The sequence below is a fragment of the Nylanderia fulva genome, unplaced genomic scaffold (genome assembly GCF_048542155.1).
Source record: "Nylanderia fulva isolate GAGA-0341 unplaced genomic scaffold, ASM4854215v1 Scaffold20, whole genome shotgun sequence".
NCBI classification, from domain to species: domain Eukaryota; kingdom Metazoa; phylum Arthropoda; class Insecta; order Hymenoptera; family Formicidae; genus Nylanderia; species Nylanderia fulva.
In genome coordinates, this window is record NW_028190264.1 from 2,643,752 (window position 1) to 2,660,787 (window position 17,036).

A 17,036-nucleotide genomic window follows, 5' to 3' on the forward strand; every position below is an offset into this window, starting at 1 on the left:
AACAGAGGATTTCATCCAATCGTATTCATTTTAATCGGCCGTCATGCATATCAACGAACGGAACGGCAAGCAAAAGAAGAGAATCGAGGATATTTTCCGCCCGTTTCGCTTCGCTCACAGCGAGAGAAAGCTTGCGATAATTCTCACCACCCGTTACTGTTTTATATTTCTCTCACGTATCGGTCTCGCGGAGATAAGAACGAAAGTAGAGAATAATAGTGAGGAAACAAAACGTCGAAACGCCACGTCGGCAGCTTTTAACGTGTGTAACATACAAGTGAAACGAGTGAAAAAAGCGCACAAAATTTGCAATAGTGCGACGCGCGAGAGATAAAGGAAGATTGCTACACGTTCTGCATTTCGTACTTTCTTCACTGTAGATTCTGTCTCTACTATGTCTGAGATGAAAATGAGTAAAATTACTATTCAACTCGACATGAAATCTATTTCGGACAGAAAAGAAACAAAAATAATTAGTTTGCTAGAAATTGAAAAAGCTTCTTTTAGAGAATGTAGAAACAAATATTAAAATACAAATAATTGAATATTAATGTGATATCAATTCAATACAAAATTTCATATTATATATAAAAACTATCAAAAACATTGCAAATATTAAAAAAAAGTGTTTCTCGTTTTTGTTGTTACATGTTATTGCTTTTATAAATGTAAAGTTTAATTACTTTGTATATTTTTATATTTACACGACACAAATAGTAATCAAATTTTTTAAACTTTTTATCAATATTAAATTTTGATCGATATTAAATTAAATTTTTTTATCGCAGATCTGCATCATATCGCAGGGAATTTCGAAATTCTGGCAATACTAGCTAGTCTGAAAAATATCAACCATAGTTCAGAACGATTCACCACTAAGCCGACTATCGTTCTGTGGATGTCCGATTACTCGAACTGTTTGTTAATACTCAATTTGATTGCTAACCGACTCGTCGATCGAAATACTCGCGATATCAATAACCGCGATACCACATCGATTCGATAGCTCAGAAAGTATAGCAGCTCGGTAAACTATCAATCACCACATTGAATCCTGGAGTTTGATCAAACGATTTTTAAGACTATGAACAACAGTCACGATTCATCATAACAAAATATGTTATAAATCAGTATAAATGTAATCATTTTGTTTCTTTTTTGTCATTTTAATACATTTTCGATTAATTAAAATATTTTAATCTTTCTTTTATTTTATAATTATCATCAGTAAATATTGATATTAATGTTTAAATTTTGTTATCATTGAAAAATTTATCTTTGCACAATTTTTTCTCATAATATCATTTAATGAGTATAACGATAAAAAATAATATAGACCATATTTATACGGATTTATATCTGTTTAAAAATCAAATATTTATAATTTATGGATGAGTTTTTTAAACTAAATTTTTTTGATTATGAAAAATAAATTTTTTTTTTAATCGTATCTTTAATTCTACCTATCACCGTCTGACTTAAGATCATGGTGATCGTAACGGGCGGTTTGCCGTGCACTGTCAGGCACAAAAGACGAGTGCCGTTAAAGTACCGAGTGGCAGAGCGAGGAAAGCGTGTCGTTCCCGAAACGGCCATAAGTTTTCCTTCCCCATGGGGAGGTCGGCCACGGTCCATTGCCCGGCACCATTCGCTCGGAAGCTACCCGGTACATAAGACGACGGTTTTCTTTAATTGTTCGCTGCGAAGAGAAGATCCGGCAGCCGATCCCCTCACTAAAGTTACGAAAATGCCTTGCGGCAAATTATCTCTTGATGAAGAAAGAGATATTCACGTTGAATATGGCAACTTTTATTAAACTAATTCGATGAATATAGTCTCTAAAAAAATTAAATTGTGTTTCGCTCGAATGTGTATTTGTGTGTAACGAAGATGAGAGAAAAAGGAAAAGAGAGACTTGACGTGAGCAAAGAAGAAACGATAAAGAGGAAAATAGTAAATAAATTTTTTATAAAATATCTAACTTTATGAACGTGACAAGATTCTGATAAGTGTAACAGGTATGTTGAAAGAAGGAGCTATAAATTTGCAGCACATTAAAAATCAAAAGTGTGGTTTACATTAAAAGTTTCCTCGCTGAGACATTTTTCGTCGGTGGAAAAATAAAGTTAGCGACTGGAAAAACGAATACCTTCCAAGCGCATTATAGTGAAAAGTGATTTACGGGAAATACGTTTTCGCGCAAAAGGATCAATCGTATCTCTCTGAAAAAGAATATTTCTTTAGAGTTTCTTCTTGCACGTCGTCTGACGACGACGGGCGATAATTCGTCCATTAATTCCATCTCCTTTACTTGCGAGAAGATGTCGGCGCCGTTGAACTTTCGTTAACCTTTTCACGTCGCTCTCATATCCGCGTTATTCGTTCACCGTGTCTGAGGAAATTCTAATAACACTTATTTCGGCAAATGTAGATAGCTCAAGCCACGCAAGACTTCGTCCTCCTGCAATGAAAACGGTTACTTTAATACGCGATTCGAGGATTCATTAATTTTCTTCTTCTCTCCTTTCCTATTCTCTTCCTCACCGCCAAAGGATCCCCGTGATATTGCACGTGAATACACTAGGTGTCCTGCGAATCGAGCAACCGCCTTCTTCCTTGCAAACACAAGGGATGAGGTCCCGAAGCAGTCGATACATCAATCTTAGCACTTCCGGAAAAGTCGACCGCGATGTTGTCTCTATAATGCACTTTTATACCAAAGTGAACGAAGGAATGAGGATGCTTTGAATGATGTATGATATTTTAACGTAAAATATACTCTTCAGGGTATCATCTTTCGAATATTATTATAAGACGATGTTATGCATATTTCATCATCAGTTATCTAGCTACACATTTTATACTTTGCATTTTTTTATAACAGATGTTTCGTTCGTCGTCGACTATCGATGAGCAACGCGTGATCGATTGCAAAAAAAAAAACAACAATTTTTATAAATTATAAAGATCACTTTCCTATAGATCACGTTGTATAATATAAATTCTGCATGTCAAGAAAGACCTTAGGGAACTCGCGTCAATGACCCTCTCTCTCCCTCTGGAGTTCATGAAATGAAGGTGTTTCAGGATATTAAACCGTCAGAAACCCGTAAGATGTTATTAAACCGTAAAGGACAAAATTACTTTGTTCTAAAAAGAGGTACATGCATAAGTCTGTCCTCAAATTGTAAAATGAAATCCCTTCAATCAATTCTAAAGAACGAAGACAAATTTCTCGAAAAGACAGGATGATATTCTCATTAATAAATTTTTTATAAAAACAATCAAATGATAAAAGTCTCATAATATATGTTCCAGTGTACCGCATACACATTTTAGCCATTTAACTCACAATTTTCGGACCTAAACTGTTCCACAATAACGAAAGGATCAATATTATCTAATAACTTCTAAACTTGCTCAAGAAATCCCGGCGTGGTGTCGACCGGCTTTAATAACGATGCAAGCGGATAAGACCGTCCCGAAGGGCTCTGATTCATAACGATACGCGTGTTCGGGGGCGAGAAACTTCTCGTGGAAATATTGCGGAGCTCGGGAAACAAGTCGCGTACCAGGGCGCAGCCGGCCGTCCGGAAAGGCGAAACAGATTTCCTTTACTGCCCTTCTGCCCCAGCGACGATGAGGACTGTTACGATCGAAAGGGACCGGGCTCGGAAACTGTATTCGAAACGCGTCGAAAAACGATTTATTTAGGAGAGATAAAGAGGGGATGTGGAGGCACCCCTTTATGGAACATTTTTCTTTTTATTTTTCTCTTTTTTTCTTATATATATATATATCTGCGACGCTCGCTCGTTCGCTCGCAATTGTCCTAAGTCGAAACCGCATCCATTACGCATTTCCGTGGCAAAAGGAAGACTCCGTCTTCGCAGATCGCTTTTCCCTTTACCTCGTCGCGAGCTTCGCCTCGTAGTCGTCGACATCGCAAACTCGTCGTCTCCTTCCTCGCGGTACTTTTACACCGCAGGGCACAGATGCCTGTAATATTACATCCTCCGGTCCCTTTTATGGATATTGCTACGCCGCCTCTGCACATCCACGCTCTGTATCTGTGTGTGAATTATTATACGCGAGCACACAGTATGTAACATATATATATATATATATATATATATATATATATATATATATGTGTATATATGCGCCTGCGCGTATATTCGTATAACGTCGACTAGACCGAGCTGTCCTTATTATTACCTCGAAGTCTGTCGTGAATTTCAGAGTGTCATGTTTCAGTTGCGAAGTTTAAGCTTCATTTCGGAGCCGTTTATGTCACTTCTCGATCAGGAAATCGGAAAATTTATATAGTCTAACGAAATAGACTTCGTATAATACGATGTAGCAATAAAATGTATCTATAAATCTTCCCATATATTTGAATATATCGAACAATACAAGTGACATTACTATTTATTCATGTATAACTTGTAATAATATACTGAAGAAATTTCTATTCCGTATTAATTGTGTCTATGCTCTTTTTTTCTTATTTTTTCTCAAAAAGAAATGTTTGTTATCTATCAAATAAAAGTGACAAAAAATTTCAAAGTTTTATAATGTAAGAATAAGAAAATATATATTGACATTATAGAAAATTCACTTTCAACTATTAAATGCAGTACTTTCTTACCACTTTAACAATTATCAACTTTCCTCCTTACTTTATCACAGCGCCTTAATGCCAGCACAAGCCGAAACCGCGAACTTATTCGGGCCACTTCACGCGTCTCATGAATATTAAATACCTCCCTTAATTCGGATTCTTACAAAGTCCTACAAAGCACTATCACGTTCACTTTTGTGCATTATTAAAAATTTTTGGTATACAGGAGATTTCTAGAATTATCTACATTTATATATATATATATATATAAATTTATAATTTATATATATGTATATATAAATTTAGATGTCCTAACAGATCCTGTATATAAAAAATTTTTATTTTATCGCAGCCTCCGTTTTATATATTCTATGTAAATATTCCAATGTCGCCTCTCTCTCTCTCTCTTTCTCTCTTATATGTCTGGTAGGCACGCTTCGTCGAATTTCATTATCGAACATCTACTACGGTTAAGTCGGTTTCCTGGGACTTCGCAAATTACGAAAATCAAGGGAACTCTGGTAGAGAGGATACTCCCACTTCCTGTTTTCGCGCGCGCTCCTTGTTCTCTCATCGCATGCTCAACTGGCTCAAACTATAATAGTTCTCTCGTCTAATATAATATCGAAATATAGTCGGAATCAATCGTTCAACGACTGGACGGGAAGCTCGCGAAGACTTGGTGCGAGATTCGCGGCGCCATTTTCTCGGCGCGGCATAAAGGAACGGTAAAAGGTTTCCGGCAGGAACAGATGTGAAAAGTCGCAGACGGCCGGGCGGAAATAAACTCCGGCATATGTCGTCGCGCCCCGTTCTTATCCTTTAACGTTCTTCCTTCGGCGTCCTTTACGACGTTTTCGTGCCGGAGGTGGGAGCGCGCCGAGACGAGCTCGCGTCGGTAAAAGGCTAATTGGCAATTTATGAACATGGGGGTTATCTAAACACCGTATAAACGCGGACGACGTCCAACTATATCAGTCCCGAGTGCATAAAGACGGACGTATAAAAAAGTACGCGTTTGGACGGTGAAGAGACGAGAGGTAATTTCAGGACGAATGTATACAACGCGCAGTGCTGGATAAAAAGCTAGGTACTCGAAAAGCATTACTTGAATTAAATTTGCCGTTTCGGACCCCTCTTTGTAGGTCACTCGCTATAAATGCGAAAAAGAGTATAATAGTATATTGTCAAACGCTATACGTTTAACGATATATTTACATTACTTTTAGTGATGTTTTAGATTAATTTTTCTCGAGCTAGGAGCACTTTTATACTCGAATTTTAATATTACATAAATTTTTGTATGATTCGGACTTGAAATCAGATTTGTCTGACTGTTGGAAATTTTTATATCATATAGTAGATCGTTTGCAGCTCTCGCAATTATAGTAGTTCCTCGGATTAAACATTCGCATGAATTCATTATTGCAACTTTTTACAGTGAGCATTCTCACAGATCAATACTGAATTTTGATGCAATAACGCGCGAAGAAACCTTCAATCTGCTTTTTCAATTTATTTACCTACCATTTTCCTCCTCTCATCATGGAGCATACGATTTCAAATATCTCTATGTGAAAAGTAACCTGAATACGGGCAATACGTTCGTAGTGTTAACTTTCTTTTTTTGTTTCATATTTTATGATTCTATGATTGAGACATCTTGTCTGAGAAAATTTTTATACATGTGAATATCGATTATATATGTATATAATGAATATTGTAAAATATTTCTGTTGCATATATAATACTGCACTTGTATATAATTTTGATAGATAAAAGCTTTTGCACTTTCTATTTAATTAAAATCAGATTTTTATGTCTCATTATGTCATATATAATTCGGGAGCCATCGAAAACTTCGCCTAGCTTGTAATTAAATTTTTTTTATTCCACATTTCACAACAGCACACGCAATCGTGACGTTTATCGCCGCGTGTCGTGTTCGCAATAATTGATAGCAGTGCTTTCTTCGACATTTTTTTTATCCGAGTAACTATCCTTTTAACTATCTTTCCTCCGTTCTTCGTTCTTTTACGATCGGACTGTTTTATTTGCACGGCTAAGCAGCAACACAATACGAAGATTACCTTGCCTGATCCGATCGTGTGATCGCCCACGCGCTCGTATTTTCCCGCCGATCTCGTAATTGGCCTTTTACGCTGATCACTATTTACTGTTGTGTTTCGCATTACCTTGATTATTCGCGTGTAAGTCCACCGACCGACTGTCCCCCGGACGCGTGATAAAGCGCGATAGCGGAACGTAGATATCTTCCGCGACATATCTTCCGACATTTTATCGACGTCGTAATTTAGAACGAGGCGTCCCATGGATATCTCTAGCCCCGCTTCGACCGATTTACGGCCCCGAGTAGCGCACACCTGCATCTCGAGCCTCTTCCATCCTGTTCTTCTTCGTGAATATTATTTTTCCGCGAAATAATGGAACCAAATAAACGGAGAACGTTGGGAAGTTTACGCGAACTCGGGATGAAATTTTGCGGGTGATGCATTTTTTAGAGGAAACGCAGAGAGCCTGGCTTTTATCATTTTTTTATGATTAAAAATATATAACAGAAATATCATCTATAATATATACAAGACAACATATTATAATATAAAAGATATATATTTAATATATATCTTTAATATATAATATTATCCCTAACAGTACAACATATCCGAAAGACGTTTAGAGGACATCGCACATTCTCTGGATGTCTTCTGGATATCCTTTGACCGTCTTTTGGATATGCGTGCCGTTAGGGATTATTTCTTAAAGATATTTTGTACGTCATAAAATAAGAAGAAATGTTAATAATATGATGAGACTTTTATCTTGTTAATTTGAAGAATTTCCGACTATGTCTGCGACAGATGCAAAACATTACATAAGAATACTCCATACACGAAAATCCAAGACAGACTTTACGTAACACTGGCCGTTCTTTTTATTCCCAGACTCCGAGCAGTCGCCGGCCGTATACCTCAGAGACGATCCACTGTTTGGTACCCTTCAATTGCAGCAGCACAGCGAGCTTCGCGCGCCTACGGCGGAACGGGCGGCCTTCTACCTCGATGCAGCAGTCGCCGGTCGTCAACGGGAGGACGGCGACGCGCATATGCTCTATACATTGCACGTGTATCAATACAGCGTCGCCGGCAAGGGCGGAGGTAAATAAATCCTCTGGAATTCCCTTGAATCTACCAAAGCTTCCATACGTTCCCTCGTTATTTCCGAATTTAAGCCTACAATAATTATTATCCTTACGCCACAAAAATCACATGGCCGCTGTGTGTTTCTTGACTGCGCAGTTGCCGGTGGCAGAAGTCGGCTGCATCTGATGGACCTGGGAAATTCCGAGCGCGGCAAGTCCTCGGGCGGAATTCCTCTGTCCGGCCTGGGCAACATTCTACTCGCGATCTTCAACGGCCAGAAGCATCTGCCGTACAAGGAACACAAGTTGACGCAACTGTTGAAGGAATGTCTGGGCTCTCTGACCTGTCACGCGGCCATGATAGCCCACGTGTCGCCAAACGCCCAGCACTACACGGAGACGCTCACCACCGTTCAACTCGCGTCGAGGATCCACCGGATGCGACGTCGGAAGATCAAGTTCGTGGGTGGCGGCACGCAAGGCGCCGGAAGCGGCGGCAGTTCTGGTGAGGAGGCCGCTCGGCAGAACAGCGAGTGCGATCCCAGCTCGAGCGACCTGTCCGCGGACACGGTGATTTACGTAGGACCGAGCGCCGACGATGCCACCGATGGCGAACATCCACCCGTTTACATACCCAGTTTGAATTCCGGCGACAATCGTTGCGCGATGGGCAGGGTACTCCGCGGTTCCGCCGCCGAGAGACCGAGCAAGAATCCTGAAGAACGCAGCCCGGCGCACAAATCCAAGACGGTGAAGACGCTGACGCAGACCGCGTCGAAGCAGACCTCGCCGGCGCACAGCGCGACACCGAAGGCGAGTCCGGCCAGGAAGAACTCCTCGTCGAAGAGTGCGTCCTCGTCGTCTAAAGTTAACGATTCGCCAGGTAGCAAGATCCCGGTGGCGGCGCCGAGCGGCGGCTCCGATGAACAATGGATAGACGGTCCGAGGATCTCCAAGTCGAAGGTCGCGGAGGCGAGGCATATGTTGAAAGATTCGCATCACAAACGAGAGACGTGGATCGACGGGCCGATGCAGCTGACCAGCGCGCCGGCGCTGCAGCTGCACACTCATCAGCATTCGTCTTCCGGTTATGGTTTCATGGATAGTCACAAGAAGAGCATGATTAGGAAATGGGTGGAGAACCAGTCGTCGCAGATACAGCGGGCGAAACACGTCGGGCCGAGGCTCGACTCTGCCAAAATGTCCTCGGGTCAATCGTCCGGTCAGTATAAAGAAATGACGCAGTTCAAAACCTGCGGCGGCACGGAGGACGACGATACGTCATTGTCCACTGCGGAGAGCGATAGCTTGAAGGCGAACGAGATCGAGGATATAACCGAGAAATTGAGCGCCAAGCTGAATCTGCTTAACGTTAAATCCAATACGGATTCGGGATTAGATCTGACGGCGAGCCCGGTGATGGATGACAGTGTCGAAAAGGGGAAGCTCGACCTGCCGGATGACGAAGACGATGATGAAGAAATTGTTGTACCTCCGCCGTTACCTTTGATCGAGCCGCTCAGTAACGGAGTAAGTCGGGAAGTCTCCATGGAAAGTCTGAATTTGTCGCACAAGGATATTGTTCTACCTTCGAGGCATTCGTTGTCCTCGGAGGATGAGATTTTAGAGATTGTCGAGGTGGAGGACTTGGAACCGGTACCTATGCAAGACTCGTGCTTACAAGTGACTGAGGAGGACATTGCGCTCTGTATGGGTGAAAATCCTCTGCCCGAGAGCGATCAGGAAGAACATCCTTTAAGAATTCTTAGTCAAGAAAATCTCACCGTGGTCTCGACTTTTACAGGTGAGAAAATTTTCGTTTATGCAGAACACTCAGTTTTTTACTTACATTATTTTTAAACTTATTTCAATATTATATATTATATATATTTTTTTATAAATAATTATTTCAGTACTAATTATAATAGCGAAAATAAATTTATAATCTCTTTTAATTGTCAAAGACTGAGTTTATTTTAGGCATTTTTTCTTTCTCTTTAAAGATAAAAAAATTTTTCTTTCAAACATACAATCAGATTCAACTTTATCTCCCCGCAATATTATTTATTGCAAAAACTTCAATAAACTTCTATAAAAGCAATTCTCTGCATGGTCTCGAAATTGATTTTTTGATTCTAGAAGTTTGTAATAGGCCATGTGCGGTAGTAAACTATAACTTCTCTCGAAGACAGAGACTCCGATATAATTACATGTCATTGCGTTCTCTCCTTCTCAAACCAAAGCGGACAGCTGTCTCCTAGTTCCGCTATTTTCCCCCGTCGTTCTTATCCGGCGACTTCTTGGACGGTACAAGATATAAACTTGGACGATGAAAGGTATACGAGATAAAAATAAATATAATTTCCAGACTCCATGTCGGTGATGTCAGACACGGAGAGATACAGACCGCATTATCCGCCACCGGTTGGTGCCGGTGTTCTACCTAGGCCGTACTTTGACCACGAAGACTTTCTCGAGCAAGAGACCAGGCACAAGTTCGATCAGCTGGCCCGTCTCCACGAGCTCTACCAAAGCAAACTCGCTCTCGCAAACGTTTCCAACTCCGTGACTTATCAGAGAGAAAATTCCTCCACTGTCAACGTACGAGATGCTCCATGTAAGTGTTTTCGAGATTGAAGACTCAATCAATTTTATAACCGATGACAAAACTGATTTCTTATTGAATTGTCTCAAGAAACAGATGTTATTTGTCTCTTCAGAATTGCGTACATAAGCTGTATAATTCCTAAAAGCGATTTCAAGTTTGAGATTTTAATTTTTTACTTTAAAATTCGTGTGTAAACAACAGTACTTTATTTTAAATCCCCCCTTCGTTCTTATTCTTTTTATTAATAATTGAAAAAATACGAAAGAAATATAATAGAATGAGAGTCGCGATCTACTGCTTCGTTAAAAATAAAAATAAAAAATGCTTTGCAAACAAGAAGTAGATTTTAATCGAGGCACCCAGTCCCAGCAATCTGCGGTCTACATCCAGTATAACATTAACGCAGGACAAATTCCAGCAGCGACTGTCTTCCGTCCGCCATCTCGCTGTCAATCCTTGTCTCTTTCGGATGTCTTATTCAACGACAACGCGAGCAATCACGGCAGCATCTACAGTGAACCCGCGTACATAGCCGGCAAACCCGATCAGGAAAAGATCTGCGATAATTGTCGCCAGAGCATGTCCAGACCCGCCACAGCCTCTTATTGGTATCCCAGTAGCGTCGCCCATCTCGCCAGTCCCAGAAGGTACTGCGGCAAGCTGGGCGACTGCAACATCTCTAGTCTGAGGCATCCGGACGGCGCTTCGAATCCCAACCTGAAGGAAGAGATCGAAAGGATACCCGGAAACGGAGCGTCCGGCTCGGATCCTGAAGAGGAATATATAGAGGCGAAGAAGCTATTCACAGCTGCCGAGAGATCCGAGAGAACGGTAACAGGAAAATCCGACATCGAGGAAGATCTCAAGATTCAAGGTACGAACAACGCTGAAGTCAGGAAAAAAACGCTTTCAGATATTTTTCAATGTCTACGACATTTTTATAAAAATTAGCATCGATTAAAAGTCGATAAAAAGTTTAATCGTCCATAATTCTCGATTCAAATAATAGAAATATTTAATTGCATTTTTCAATAAATTTGTACTTCAAAAATTAATCTGTCAAGAGAAATCGGCGCGCTGTTCCGTCACATATTAAAGATAGTAAATAATATTTTTTATATTTCATAAATATATATTATATTTCAGGTGGCCCCTTACAATTGTCAATACCGTCTCCGGCGCCGTCTTCCGGACGAATGCAACGCAAGATCCTTAGCCTCGGCTCCTCGTTCGGTCTGAACAAGGAGAGCTCCGATTCCGGTGCGGATACAACACCACGAGCGGCTAAATTATCACCGGCCACATTGTCCAGACATCGTGCCGAGAGCTCCGGATACGACAGTATCGTTCGAGACAGTGAAACTAGTAGCATCGCTAGCGATTCGTCCCGGCAAACCGGCGCGTTACAAGAACATCAAGGTAATCATCAAGTATCCTTTAATTATTCATTCTCGAAAAAGCGTATATATCAAAATATTCATTACGTTAATAACGCAGTGAAAAAAAAAATAAATTGGGATCGATATACACTTAAGAAAAGTGCTTATCCGCTGAAATTAAAATATTAGAGACTAACCCAAGAGAAACCTATTCGCTTTTTTTTTTTACATATAGCAGTAGCAAGTAGTCGATTTTTCAGTCACTCGCTTCGCATGGAAATTTCGCTTCATCTCTTCGCTAGTTTATCCTATCGTCTGATTCAACTGCTCTAAAATCTTTCTAAAGACTAACTATCTAACATCCGACTCGGCAAAAATCTGCAAAGCACGATAGCATTGTCGGAAGCCTCACATATTCCTAGAAAGGATACGCAAGCCCTCTAAAACGATCCCGCCGTACGGTGATTCTCCTCAGGTGGCGCGCTGGGGGTTTTAACCTCGACGTTGTGCGGGTGTTTCAGCGGTGGAACAGCGGGCGGCAGGGTACGAGCTTCGGCGGTCGCGGGTCCACTGCCGGGCTCAACCGGGGCCGCCCGCGGCATCGGCGATTCTCGCGTATACAGGCGAGGACGTAGACATCCTGGACAGGCGCGCGCGGGTACGCTCGAATCCACGTGGAACGATGTCCAGGATACACAGCCTGCGCCTGCGCCAGCGCCTTCTTAGGCTGGAGCTGCGAGACGCTAAAAGACGTCTAATGGTACCCGACACTCGCTGGGACTATAATCGTAAGTATCAGCCTTTTCTGTAATACGCGGATGATCAGAAGATTCGAATGTCGCGCGTATAGATATTTGACTTTCTTATTTTTCTTATTATTTAAAAAAAAAAATTAATATACATGTAAAAGGCAATAAGAGCTAATTAAGTTCTGTTATTAATATTTATTTGTGGAAAAAAATTTTTAACATAAAATATTAGACAAAAAAGTTCGAACGTTTCGGTTGCCTTTTTCAACCTTCTTCAGCGCATCATTTAAAATTAAAGATTAATAGAAATTAACAATAAATTATTCATAACTGGTTCTCTTCTTAACTCAGTTATGAATAATTTATTGTTAATTTCTATTAATCTTTAATTTTAAATGATGCGCTGAAGAAGGTTGAAAAAGGGTCCCGAAACGTTCGAACTTTTTTGTCTAATATTTTATGTCTAATATTTAAAAAAATGTTTTTCCACAAATAAATATTAATAACAGAACTTAATTAGCTCTTATTGCCTTTTATATGTATATTAATTTTTAAAGAGCTGTTACAAATTATAAAAAAGAATTGTCACAATTTTTTGATCAATAATAATTTAAACTTTACTATTTGCATATATTTATTTAATTGATTTAAATCGAATCATAATTTATATTTGTTCGAATCAAATTTAAATATATATGAGTAAAGATTGAATAATGAATATTATATTGCAAATTTCGATTAGTGACATATATTCGATCATATTTATTTGATTTTAAAAATAGTGTACGTGGAGGACGGTATGGACTGGCGAAATCCGTCATTTTTGGAAGCTCTGACGGCGGAGACGTGCATTCTGCAGAAAAGAGTGGAGGCTTGTAAGAGCCACGTTCTTCTGGTCACCTGTTTCGATTCATGTCCTCAGCAGCCGACAACGGCCGAGATTCAAATCACCTAACGTAGACTCGGATCAGCACGCACGACCGCGTGTTGATCACATCACCAATCCCGCCCATCCACCTACGAATTTAATCGTTGAAACGAGACGAGCGAGGTCGCCGAATTGAATGGAATAAATTAGCAGGGAATGGCGTCGATGTCGCTCGACTCCGTCCAGTAGTTGTTAATGATATATTGTGCTCGCTGTCATCGTATTGTTAAGCCTAAGACGGTATTAACAACATTAAACGAGGAACGATAGGAAACTAAAAAAAAAAAAAAAAAGTCTCACACCGAAGTATTCGCACACGTACACGCACACGCACGTGTCTTATCGAGAGGTTATATTGTAGAGTTCTAACGAAAAACAATTCGTGTTAGAGATTTTGCGATTGTTTCAGTTTCAACGATATATATTTCTCAGGATACATAATGAAGTAATTAAATAATTCGAGTAAGAGTGTAGGTGATTTTCGAGGGAAATGTTCCGTGCCGCGTTTATATTTGGCATTATGATGATTTTATATGAGAGTTGATATACTTTGTTTTCGCATTTCTATTATTCGTCAGAGTCATTTAAAACACCATCGCTGCCATACTATTGTCTGACTGATGCCATTAGTAAGTTATAAGAAATAAATTTCCGACCTAAAAGACTGCTGGCCAATCGGCCAAATTGCGTATAATTCATCGGGAACAGCGACGAACAAAACAAACGGATAAAACTGTCGCGATAGACGCTAGAAATATTAATATCAATCTAGAAACAATGCGATATATTCGTGATCGAGTCAATCGCGAATTTTAAAAGACAGTCGAGTGAAAATCTAGAAAACCGCGATCATAAACGGTCGCAAGTTAGCTATAATTATACGAACAATCTCGATTATTACAAGTACTAACAAATGGGAACATCTACAATCTAGAGAGCAACGAGAGTGGCTAAATTTTTCTTTTTCGATCTGATATCGCCGATGATTCAGGGAGAAAGAAATTCAGCGATGCTAATTAATTAATAGATTGTCGATGGATTCGTAACAATAGAAGTTAGATGTTAGAGGTAAATGCAAATTCTTTTTTCATTATAATATCGAGCTTCGATCTGGAGGGAAAAGCCAAACGAAAGCAATTTGGAAGAAATTTGCCGTGAGTGAACGAGCAACGCACTTCCAAAATAGTGCAAAAAAATCTTTTTATACCATTAACGATCAATCGATTAACGAAATGCGCCGTACGTAATGTATTTAATACACGCACGTTAATTCATGGTATTATCGTAGCTTTAATCGTTATCAACAGTTACCGCACTTCGTAGGGTTCCGTAACTCACTTTAGAAAGACGCGAAAGAGAGTATATGAGAGAAAGAGAGAAAAAGCGAAAAAAAGAGACAGAGTGAATGAAAGAAAGAACGCGCGCATGGAAGAGAAGAAGAAGGAAGAGAGATGAGAATAACAAATAAACCGTAAACTTTTGCTAATCGTAAGAAATGTTCGCGCGAGTGCTATTGAAACTTATAGAAAAAAAAAGAGAAACATAGAGCGAGAGAAAAGGGAAAAAATCACTCGTTTCTGATGAAAATGTTACGCGAAGAGAGGATATAAGCACAGACGGGGATGAAGTCGGGAAGAATAAAAATAGATGGGATAAAAATAAATCGACATGGGAGTAATGCATAGAGGAGGAGAGAGAGTGAGGACAGATACAGAGGTATTCTAGTTTTCTGATGCGAGTCGTGATGGACCGATATCGACCCGTTTTTCTCGTCCTAAACTGTTATACCTTGAGGTTTATGCATGATACACACGTATATGTATATGAATATATAAGCACACACATACATACACGTATACACAGATACATGTACACACAATATGCGAAACAATAATTATACGTGAGTACCGACGTGAGTAAAACGCGAACACGCGACTGATTATTCACACGTATACATAGACACGTATTTGCATTCTGCATTTGACATTAAATGCGAGCATCTAAGAAGATACATTTTTTTTCAATAATATCTAATGTAATTTTGAGATCGCACTGCGGACTAAAAACTTTGATGAGCCGCATTTAGCGTTAAATGCGAGATGTAAATGCGAAGGCACGAATATCATTTTCACAGATTCGTGGAACGGCACCAAACTAGCCGTCCACGGATGGAAAGTAAAGCCAAGTGACTCCTTCGTGTCGCCCTGCGCTAATTAAAGAGATTCTACACGTTCGTTTCTCCGTATCTCGCTCATCAACGACCAAAGAAAATGTGAGTTTACTACTGAAATCGTCGTCATTGCTTTTTATCTGTTCTTTCTGTTAAGAATAAATGTCCGATGTATAATATATTGTTGAACCAATTGTTTGTCGCAGAAAAATTACGATTTTTCATGTTGATCGATTATTAAAATTTTCGACTAACGTTTCGTTCTCTAGTCTTCCTAAAAAGAGAATTATATCCACGATTTTTTACTTCTGTCTTTTCGAAAATCGCGAAAAAGGTCTTTATAGTTTCTCGCGTTATATTAACGTTAAACTTCATGTATGTTGTTTACTTATCGTCGCGTGTCCGAATTCAATCTGAGTTAAAAAAAAACATTGCCAAGAGCGTATCAGTCCGTCTGCCGTGAATACAACAGTAATAATAACGAATTATAGTGATAGTAATTATTAATTGTAACTAGCGATCTACTTCCACTTTCCACCGGAAAACATGCGTCTCTGTACCATAGTATTTGTATGATATTTATATTTTATATGTACAAATTAGTCATGTAATTTCTTGTAATAAAGATCAATTTACAACGTGCATCCCGAAATTATTGTCTTTATATTCCAGATGCCCTATCAAGTGTGTTAGCTGTCATATAAATTATTTTAATTCCACCGAAAAAATATATTTTCATTACCTTAATTATCTTCTGTTTCAACTGAAATATACATATTTCTGACAATGTAATGCGATATAGAACGAGCCCCAAATCCATTATTTTTCAAAGTGACTTACGCCACTTCCAAAATAAGCAGCTCACATACCGTCATACGCTAAACGAGCGCAAGAAGGAGAGCGACCCTGACGAATTCCTGAGACAATTTATTGGGACGTTCTAGGCCGCGACGCAATTCTAGGCGGCGTATGCGAATGTAGGTCCACCTCCGTTTATCCGTCGACGCTTATACTTTATTTCACAACGCAAAACTGCACGCGAAACTTTGCGTAGAAGATGGCCCCGACGTTCAAGAAGAATCGCGTATCGTCTCGAAGAAATTGCGTGACAGATGATCGAGCGTAATAATAAAAGATTTAGATAAAAAAAATGAAGTGGAGAGCTCTAACAAATATGACTACGATTATGTTTGTATAACATTAAGTTGAAATTAAATGAATTAAAATTGCGATAATAATGTACATAAAAGTTAACGTAAGGGAGACTCTCGTAGATATTTTATAGAAGAAAAAAATAGAGATTCACATGAAATCTCTATCAGTTTTAAATGCAGGATGCGATGCAGGCGGAATACAAAGTAATGACTCGAAAATCATTGCGTCAGCAATGTCAGCCAATTTAGCTGCGGGATGCATAA

At 39.5% G+C, this 17,036-nt stretch overlaps 1 protein-coding gene across 4 annotated transcripts in view; it reads left to right on the forward strand.

Annotated features, from left to right (window-relative positions):
• Positions 1–16,260, forward strand: part of LOC114944055 (uncharacterized) — a 319,822-nt gene extending 303,562 nt beyond the window's left edge. The window contains exons 10-16 of one of the 4 annotated variants that reach the window (XM_085482350.1): positions 7,588–7,800; positions 7,942–9,588; positions 10,153–10,401; positions 10,811–11,266; positions 11,539–11,811; positions 12,293–12,559; positions 13,303–16,260. In XM_085482350.1, coding sequence (XP_085338476.1) covers positions 7,588–7,800; positions 7,942–9,588; positions 10,153–10,401; positions 10,811–11,266; positions 11,539–11,811; positions 12,293–12,559; positions 13,303–13,475 — 3,278 coding nt within the window. In that variant the 3' untranslated portion in view covers positions 13,476–16,260. Of the gene's footprint in view, positions 1–7,587; positions 7,801–7,941; positions 9,589–10,152; positions 10,402–10,798; positions 11,267–11,538; positions 11,812–12,246; positions 12,560–13,302 lie in introns of those variants that run through there. The other 3 variants (XM_085482351.1, XM_085482352.1, XM_085482353.1) reach the window with 3 other exon arrangements.
• Positions 16,261–17,036: the final 776 nt, after the last annotated feature.